This window comes from Amblyomma mixtum, chromosome 3 (assembly GCF_055824585.1).
Source record: "Amblyomma mixtum isolate Tamu chromosome 3, ASM5582458v1, whole genome shotgun sequence".
Lineage (NCBI taxonomy): Eukaryota > Metazoa > Arthropoda > Arachnida > Ixodida > Ixodidae > Amblyomma > Amblyomma mixtum.
This window is the reverse complement of record NC_143014.1, coordinates 331,533,636-331,543,672: the sequence shown is the minus strand read 5'-3', so window position 1 is coordinate 331,543,672 and position 10,037 is coordinate 331,533,636. Positions and strand designations below refer to the sequence as shown.

At 46.1% G+C, this 10,037-nt stretch overlaps 1 protein-coding gene across 1 annotated transcript; it reads right to left on the bottom strand.

The window, feature by feature from the left end:
• Positions 1–5,684: 5,684 nt before the first annotated feature.
• On the bottom strand, positions 5,685–6,918 carry LOC149355953 (uncharacterized). Its single transcript, XM_089576228.1, has one exon. It carries the CDS (start codon positions 6,900–6,902, stop codon positions 5,685–5,687), a length of 1,218 nt encoding a protein of 405 aa, XP_089432354.1. The 5' UTR covers positions 6,903–6,918.
• Positions 6,919–10,037: the final 3,119 nt, after the last annotated feature.

Genomic DNA, 10,037 nt, shown 5'->3' with positions numbered 1-10,037 from the left:
CCCAGAGCGCGGCGACTCTCCTATTGAGTTGACCCTAAGCGTCCCATTGCGGGACACCTGATGGCCTCCAGCATGAAAATAGTGTCAGCGCGGCCCATTCTAAAGATGTCGGGTGTCGTCTAGACTGTGTCGAGGGCAGAATGGATGGGGCGCTGAACAGTGCGAAATTATCCTCAGCGCAATCATCTCCCCAGCGTGTGTCGTGCTGTCCACCTCTTTACATTTAATTCTGTTACAACGAATTTTATAGTGCACACCACACCCTAAACATCTTTCGCTGCTCTGCGTTTGCGCTTCCACAAAAGAGAAGTTTTTACTGTCGGTTCGTACCTGCCGTAACCTTCATGTCGAAAGATTTCAGCGAGTATTCAAGGCAACAGTGAAGGTTACAGGTCACTTCAGACACTTTATAAGCATGAACACTTCCAAAAGGAGAAATAGAGACTCACAACCAAGTAATAATGAAAATAATCCAGAGTAACAGGTTCAGGACGGAGCTGGGTGCAGGGTGTGGGCGTCAGATTTCCTCTATCTTCGGCGTACGGCTGGTCTTCTCTATTCATGGGTTACACGTGAAAAATTTTGAAGTTACCGAGGGTTAACACAACGCAACTGCGTGTGTCAGCGCATGAAATTTTCTTCGTGGGTGATCATGTCCAACAGTCTATTAAAAATTTGGTAAAATCGGAAAATTGTAAGACACTATTAAGGAAATATTGAAGGTGTTTCTTTTAAAGTGCTTCCATCCATGGCATAGAGCAGTTAAGACCGCCGCAGGAAACCAATCAGGAAACGCGGACATTCGGCAAATGCATATAAAATTGTCCGCGAAAATCACGGGCCCTGGGCCAGCTGCGAAGTGCGGGCTGTGACTGGATTCTTGTGTGCAATAGGAGCATCAGCTACAAAAATTCATCGAGAATTGTGCCACCGTTATTGTTACAGACAACACGACGTGGATATCCTGCACCAACGTAGAAACGAGACAACACTCAAAGCAGTGGCGCCATTGAACTTCACCAAAACCGAAAAAATTCAAACATTCTGCTTACTGGAGTCGGAATATGAAAACCAGCGAAGGGAGGAAAAGGGCACAGAGGACATTTCTTCGGTTATTTCAAGAAACGAGACACAATAATTACAGCTGACGTGAACTTCGAATGGCTTACCTAAGAGACGTGAGGTCAAAAATGGACGCCTTGGGAAACTGTCGTCCGTTATAGTTTTCCACGGCAATGCCCGTCGTTACACCGCTGGCCGAAGCAAGAAGATTCAAGTTTTTGGTTGGGAGCTTTTTGATCACCCACCCTACACCCTACCATCCCCAAGTTGCACCTACCTAAACGTTCGATCTCCCCAACTCGCCATCTTGATTCTGCACCAAGCTACTATTTACTCTATTTGCGCTGACACAGTGGCCTGGTGGACAACGGCTTGTAGGCAACGAGGAACACGAGACCACCATTGCCAACTGGTTAAATTTCCAGGACATCTAGGCTGAGTTAAAGAAGCTGGTGCAACATTACGAAAAGTACTTCGAATGTGAACGGTGATTAGGTAGGAAAGTGAAGAAGAGTTGTAGAAAACAAAAACCATCGATTAAAAAAAGGCTCAATAACGAATACATTTCTTTATTATTTTAATCTTGCGAAAGCAAGATAATCGATGGTCGTAAAGAGCAACGCGCTAGACACCAAGAGAAGGCAAGCGTAGCAGGGGGCTTCATAAAGTTAGGCGGGCGGATGAGATTAAGACGATTGCGGAGATAGGGTGGCCGTAGCTACCTCAGGACAGGGTTAACTGTAGAGATATGGGAGAGGTCTTTGTCTTGCAGTGGGCGTAATCAGGCAGGAGGTCACCATGCTTATGATATTTTTTTTACGACCAAACTGTCCTTATTTTATGAATATCACTCGTATTCCTCAGCTTAGAGCAAGCTTTAAGCGTACTTCAATCTTGCACGGCCGATATCACTTCATACAGGGTCAATGCCGTTTCTTCAGCTGGTAATATATAAGCGCAAAAGTAAAAACACTGCAATAAATAACCGTTACGGTAGTGTAGAGGGAATATAAAAAAATGATTACTAAAAAGAGGCACCGTTGAAAAAGTTCGAAAATGTTGCCATGGGAATTGCGTTGAATAATATATGTTCAAAATACAAGACCAAAAACAGCAATACAATCACAAAAGTTACCAGGAGTTTCATAATCGAAGCCACAATCAAATGTATGCAGGGAAAGCTTCAAGAAAATCGCTGCAAAAAATTCGCATTTTCATTCTTGAGAGGAATGAGTTCACGCAGGTTGTTCCAGACGCCTAATCTGCGAGATGCAAGAAAAGCCCAATTCACGTTCAGAATCGGTGCCGCCGAAAGGATCAGAGCGATGGGTTACGCAGAATTGCATTCTCTTCCTCCCTACGCCTAGCGCTGCCACACACAAGCTTAAGCAATTTTTAACCCCTCCTTACTACCAGCTTGTGGTGTGCGTTCTAGTTTTTCTAACTAAATATTGCATTTGAATAAGGCGTAACTATAAGCTGCAAAAGGAATTTTCACGCCGCATAGCTGTAGCACAGAGTTCGAGGGTGGTGGCATAGGAATATGCTGGGAAAGTGCAAGCTTTTTTACATTATTTATTTATTTATTTATTTATTTACAATACTGCTGGTCTTATTGCAAGACCGTAGCAGGGGCAATTAGTACAGTGCAAAAACAAATATAAACATATTATTCAAAGGCAGCAAACATGGCATCAAAACAAAGGTAGGAAAAAGTGAATTGGCCATAGCAAAAGGATATACAGAACAGATCTTCGACAATGGTAGGCACAATTTCAAAATGCACTCAAAATCGCATACATGACAAGTTAGAAGGGGTTGTCTTCTTGCCTAGATTTGCAGTCACGGTTGCTGCATCGCCACTGTGCATTACGACAAATGCTCTATCTGTGACACGAATGATGATAAGGATTGAGTGCAGGTGATGTTACGATCCAAGCGATTCCATTCACTAATGGAGAGAGGGAAAAAGGAATGCTTAAACGTGTCATTATGGCACACATACTCGGTTAGTGTGTTCGTATGTTTGTGCCGTGAAGGCGGCAATTGTGAGTACGTCACGTATTTTTTCACATCTATCCTGTACTGCTCGTGTAATAATTGAAACAAAAATTTTAAGCGCGCTTGTTTTGCTCTTGCGGATAATGTTTGGAGACCGGATGAAGCTGCAAGCAATGTTGGGGAATCTGTGCGCTTGTATTTACTGTGAATTATTCGTAGGGCTTTGCGTTGTATAGCCTCAAGTTTTGTGATGTTAGTTATTGATTGGGGGAACCAGACTGTGTTCGCGTATTCTAAGACTGGCCTTACAAGGGTTTTGTAGGCCAGGAGTTTAGAAGACACTGGTGCGGACCGCAAGCGTCTCCTGATAAAGAGAAGTTTCCGTAAAGCAGTAGACGTGATGTTAGCAATGTGAGAGTCCCACCTCAGGTCAGAAGACAGCGTAATACCTAGATATTTATGGTGTTTAGTTTTCGCTAATGGAACGCCGTTTACAGAGTAAGAAAAGCAAAACGGGAATTTTTTTCTGGTTACTGTCATACAAACGGATTTTTTAGTGTTTATTGTCATTTGCCACGTGTTACACCATTCTGTTATTTGTTTTAGAGAACTGTTTAACGACAGATGGTCTTCGCGGTTGTTAATAGTTTTGTAAAGAATGCAGTCATCTGCGAAGAGCTTAATGTTGCAATCAATGTCATTAGTTATGTCATTGATGAAGAGCAGAAATAACAATGGACCAAGGACTGATCCCTGAGGAACGCCCGACGTTACTGGAACTGTTTTGGATGAAACATACTCAAAAACCACAAACTGAGAGCGATTTGACAAAAAATCTTCTAACCAAGATAGTAAGTCGCCTTCCCCGATAACAGTTTTTAGTTTTCCTAGCAACTTATTGTGTGATACAGAGTCGAATGCCTTTGAAAAATCGAGCAATATTATGTCTGTCTGGCTACAGTTATTAATATTAAGTGCTAGATCGTGTACAACCTCTGTTAGTTGAGTAACGGTTGATAACCCGCGTCGGAATCCATGCTGATGGGGTGTCAATATACTATTGCGCTCCAGGAATGCGGTTATGTGCTTCGAAATTATGTGTTCCAAAATTTTACATGATGTACTTGTAAGAGAGATTGGCCTATAGTTTGAGGGTGAGGTAGTGTCCCCTGATTTATGAATAGGTATGATCTTTGCCATTTTCCAGTCTCTGGGCAGCCTTGATGATGAAATAGACTTGCGAAAGATAATACCAAGGTACTTGCTACACCATTCGGCATATCTTTTTAAAAACTCATTTGGAATATCATCCGGACCTGTTGATTTTTTTGGATCTAGGTTCAGCAGAAGATTGAAAATCCCGTCATCGGTAATTCTGAGAGGTTCAATATTTAGCAGGGGCAAATTGCAGGAGTCGGGGATGATGCCGTTATCTTTAGTAAAGACTGAAAAGAAGAAATCGTTGTACATATTAGCAGTATTGGCCTTATCTTCTACAGAGAGACCGGACTGCACCGTTTTACGGCCACGAAAATGGCTCCAAAACCTGTGTGGATTATTTCTCAAAAAACTTGGGAAAGTTACGTTGAAGTAGTAGTCTTTCGCTTGTTTCGTGACCTGTTTGAGCTTTTCAACGGCACTGCTTAATTTAGATTTCCTCAAATCACTACCACCTTTGGTCTTGATAGCTTTGCGTAACCTCTTTACATGACGCTGCGCGTGAATGACGTCTCTAGTGATCCAAGGGTTATTTTTAGCGATGCGTTTGATCTTGAGCGGGACAAAGTTAGTCATACAGTACTGTACAGCGCGTTTAAAGATAAGCCATGTAGCGTCTATGTTTGTAGATCTATCTGATGCGCTCTCGGCAAAGCTGTCGAATTCATGGGCGAGATAAGTTACGATAGCTGCGTCGTCTGCCTTTGCAAAGTTTTTTATTGTGGTGGTTGGACAGTGGCATGTCATGGTGCATTGTAGCGGTAATTCACAAACTGGGATTTTATGGTCTGAGATGCCTTCGATGACGTGGGTTACAACACGATGGACGGGGAAATGTTCACTGATTAAAATCAAATCAAGAATGTTTTTTGATGAGCCTTGTACGCGTGTTGGATCGAGAACTATTTGATGGAGGTTAAAGTTTATCATCAAATTTATTACAGCGTCGGAGATAATTGAAGTGTGATGCATGGTAGTCCAGTCGACATCTGGTAGGTTAAAATCGCCCATTAGAATGATTCGCGAGTTACAACAGTATTGCTGGAGGAAATCTTGAATTACCGATATGCATTCGTGTCCAGAAGAAGGGCTCCTGTAGAAGCTGCCAATTATAATGTTAGTGTTGTTGCAAATAACTTTGCAGAAAACAGCTTCAGCGCCGGTTACTTCAGGAAGCATGACAAATGGGATGCGCTTTTGTATCATAAGTGCCACGCCACCACCGCGGGAGGCGCGATCCTTTCTGACAAGTTCGTAGTTCGGTGGAACAATTTCATCGTCGCTGACATCTTGGGAGAGCCAGGTTTCAGTAATCGCAACTATATCTGGTTCGTGCTCAAGCAGAACAGTCTCTAGGGATTCGACTTTATTTATAACGCTTCTCGCATTGATGTTGATAACCGTTAATTCTTTGACCGTGCTCCCCGTCGAGTCATTGGTGGGCTTAGATCGGTAGAGTTTTTTTCCAGAGGTGATTGTTTGGTCTTCCCATCATGTTCCTTTAGAGGTACTCGATTATTCTTCTCATAGTCCCAGACATATGCACGGCCGTTGATGAATAACTTGTCGAAGGCCAAGGACACCTTTTCTTTTCTTTCGCGTTCTTCTTTCGCGCTCGCCCAAAGATTTTTCCTGATTTCACGAATTCTGGGGGAAAAATCTTCGCCAATACAGAATCTTGTGTCCTTTAGCTTCCGACCGTTCTTCAATATAGCTGTCTTCTGTCTCGAATCTAATAGTTTAAAGATAACCGGGCGGATCTTGTTGCTCTCTGGTCGTCCTAATCTATGAATTCGTTCGATGGCGACCTGGTCAAGACCCAGAGTATCTTGAATAATTTTTGTGTTAACAGCCTGCTCTAGAGTTTCGCTGTTCTCTTCATCCTCCTCTTCTAAGCCATACACTATTAGATTCGATCTTCTGCTTCGGTTTTCCAAATCGTCAATCCGTCTTTCTAGTGTATCAATAATTTTAGTCATGCGGGAAACTTCATTCTGGCAAGACGTAATCTTGGTTTCTAACACTGACAATGCATCCAGTTTCTTATCTATTTCTGTGAGTCGTTTTTCTTTTATGTCTTTTATGTCGCAAGCAATGTCCTTTAGTTGTTTTGCAATCTGCGCAAGTTCAGGGCCAGGGTTAGTTTCCACATCACCTCCTAAAAGCAACAATTTTCCAAGAAACACTGCAGTATCGTGCACTATACTCTGAAGCTGCGGGCACGGCAGCACTAGTAGAAAGCGGTCATCTGAACGGTAACAATTTCCAAATTCTTTTCTTACCTGCACAATGAAGGCAAAATGATTATTCCACCGCATGCCGGTAGTGCCGCCGTGCCCAGTGACAGCGTGATGTTCGGGGAGGCAGTATATACTGTTGATCTGCGGTGGCGCTGGTAGCGATCTGTGCGTACAGTGGTCCGCGCATGTGCCCGGTGACGATCGGTGTAGCCAGTTAACATCCAGATGCGGTGTCAGCGCGTCTCGCACGTGGAACTTGGCGGTGGTGATTCCGCGATCGAAGGCATTTTCCTCGGGCAAGTGGCTGATGCTGGCGCTGGTCGGAGGCAGCGCTCCGATGACCATCTGCACAATGAAGGCAAAATGATTATTCCACCGCATGCCGGTAGTGCCGCCGTGCCCAGAACATTACTTTTGAATTGTGAAGTGACTGAGGGAAATTGCAAGATACCGTTCTGAACACATTGATGGCAATGGTTTAATTTTAAATCCTGTTTACAAAGTTTCTCGTCCGCTCGCCTCGAGCGTTTTAAGGTGCCATAAAGAACCATTTAGATGCGTTTTTCGACAATAAATATCAGAAAATTACAAGTGTCCAGACGGGGGTTCTGTGGATATACCGCAGGCAAATCTCAATACTATAGCACAATTTTCCGCGAAAGCACCCTGCTGTAGTCTTTGCGACAGGGGCAATGTTGGCCACGGACTGTGTTAAAAGACTAAGAGAAAGGGAGGGAAGGAGGCGCACAGCAATTGCATGAACAGGGACCAAGCTGTCCTTGTCGAAATTAAAACGCAAATTTATAAGCGAAGTTTCTTTGTAACACACAAATTAAACCCATACTGGTGACGCAGATATACGCCCGTACTGGCGACGCACACAGACGGCGACGCCTTTGGCGATTTTTTTTTTTGTTGCTGCAGACATTGACAACGCGCTATGAACTACGTCCATGTCTTCACACTTTCATGGTATGCAATTCACCCACTTTGGTCATTGTCGTGTTCTATTTACAGATATCATATTGGCTTTTGATTACCAGTGTTGTTCCTAATCTCGCCCATGTGGCACGAGAGGCGGGTCAGTGCCGTTAGGCGCGCGAAACACGCTAGCAACGAATCAAACCAGGCCACCACGCAGCGAAAAACGAAACCTTACCTTGCACAGCGACGGAAGTCAAGCAGTTGTCCATACGGCCCGAAGAGTTGGCACAAAGAGGAAGACTCCAACAGTCTCGCAACTCTAGTGAGGTGCGGTGGGGTTCTAACTGCGCAGCATGACATCGTTCCGTAGGCCGCATATTCGATTTCAACGAAGATGGGCACGCCGGAGTCAAAATTTTCTCCCACCAGAAACTGACGAATTACGGGCTGAAAGGCAGCATCCAGTTCTCGCTTGAGGCGGGAATTTTTGCGGATGTTTTTTTTTAGCAGTGCATTAGAGAACTGATTATGCGTGGTAATTTCGAAGTGTAGCTACACATAGACGTGGAATTGTTCCGCACATTAATATAGCCACCGGAGGTGACAAAAAGCAACCGTATTTGAAAGGCGTTGCTCTAAAAAGACGTTCACAGGAAAAAGAATAGAGACGACAGGAAAGAAGCGCTTCTTTCCTGTCGTCTCTATCCTTTTTCCTGTGAACGTCTTTTTAGCGCACAGCCTTTCAAATATACATATGTACTAACTAGCACGTCAAAAAGCCTTACTAAAGACACCGTGGGCAAGTCTTTCAAAGTAGCATATTCTAGAATGCTATGAGCACTGGCCCCTTCCACAAAATGCGCTGAGCTACCCAAAAAAGTATGTCTTTCATTCTGGGAGACAGTAGTAGTAGTAGTAGTAGAAGACGTTTATTCGGCCAAAATTTACAGGCCGAGCATGTCGACCGCCTGGGCGACCAGAAGTCGCTGTTCTTCCTCCCCTTCAGCGCCAAGCCAGTCGAGCCAGGTGGTGATGGATAAAGAAGGTGGGGGGTAGGAACCCGACTGCTGAGCAGCCGGGCAATAGAAGAGGCAATGGGCAAGGTCCGCATAGATACAGGGGCAGTTGGGACAGGAAGGGTCCGATCGATAGCGATAGAGAAAGAGGCGAGACGGGGTGATGATTGCATTCATTTGAACGTGCCGAAGAAGGCGAGCCTCCGGCACTGTGAGTGATGGATGAGGGGGAGGGTAAAGGCGTTTGTCGAGGCGGAGCTCGAGGTAGACCTCTTTTATGGTGCGGCGAAGGGTGAGTCTCCCACCGTCCTCCGAGGGCTTGGGCCAGGGGATCAACGGTGCCCGGAAAAGTGTGTCACGGGCGAGCTGATGAGCCAGCTCATTGCCGTCAATCCCTGAATGCCCAGGGACCCAGCGGAGGAAAACGATGGAAGGCTGCAATGCGGAGACCGCTCGTTCGACCTCCTGTTGAAGAGAAGGGGTTAGGGTGCGTTTCTGTATGTGGTGTATAGCGGCTTGTGAGTCTGAATAGACTGTGTACTCTTGAAGAGAGGGAAGGAGGGCAAATGACTGGAGTGCATGCGCAATGGCGAGGACCTCGAGGGACAATGCATCTGGAGGGCGTAGAAACGGCCCGCTGGTGTGAGTTTCAGCAGCGGGGAGGTGGGGGTGGTACAGGGCGTAGCCGCAGGAACCTCGAGGAGCCACGAAGGAGGCATCCGTGTAAGCTACACCCTGGGTATCAAAGAGAGGGGAATGGTGCTGTGCGGCCGCATGACGACGGCCGGCGTGGAGAACGGGGGACATGTTGGACGGAAGGGGGAGGATGCGAAGATTGGGAGCCGGGGTGGGAATAGGAGAGGTAATCGGGGCGCAGGGAAGGGGCGAGATACCCGCTTGAGTCAGTAACCACTGACCCTGACGGGTAAGGGAAAGCCGGGCAATCTGCGAGTCATGATGGAGAGAGAGCAGAGAACGGAGAGGATGAAAGAGGCCTGTTGCAAAGATCTTTGCAGTAGAGGTAGTGATAGGGAGGTTGAGAGCGGCCTTGTAGAGGCCCACAAGGGCAGTCTCAAGAGCGTTAAGTTGAGTCTGATTGAAGGAAACGTAGGGTGCAAAGTATAAGACCTTGTTGAGGGCCAGCGCGTGGGCAACTCGGCACGCATGAGCCTCGTGGAGACCTGAGCGCCGAGTGACCACGCGCCGCAGGAGGTGAGTTACGGAGTGGCAGGTGGTGACAGCACGGTGGAGGGCTTGCACGTTCTTGGCTGCATGCAAAGGAAAGCCAAGAACTTTGCACTGCTTGACGACAGGAATGGGAGAGCCAGAAAGGTAGAGAGAGACGAATTGGTTGTGTGAGCGCTGGTATGAGGAATGGTTGAGGAGAAGGAGCTCGGATTTTTCAGGAGCAGGAGAGAGGCCAGCAGTGGTGAGAAAGGAGTCGATGAGATCTAGGCCACGTTGCAGGGTGTCCTGTACGTGACCGGGAGAGCCAGACGAACACCAGAGAGTGATGTCATCGGCGTAAAATATATGATGCAGGTCGGGAATTTCAGCTAGCTGGGAGGCGAGAGGG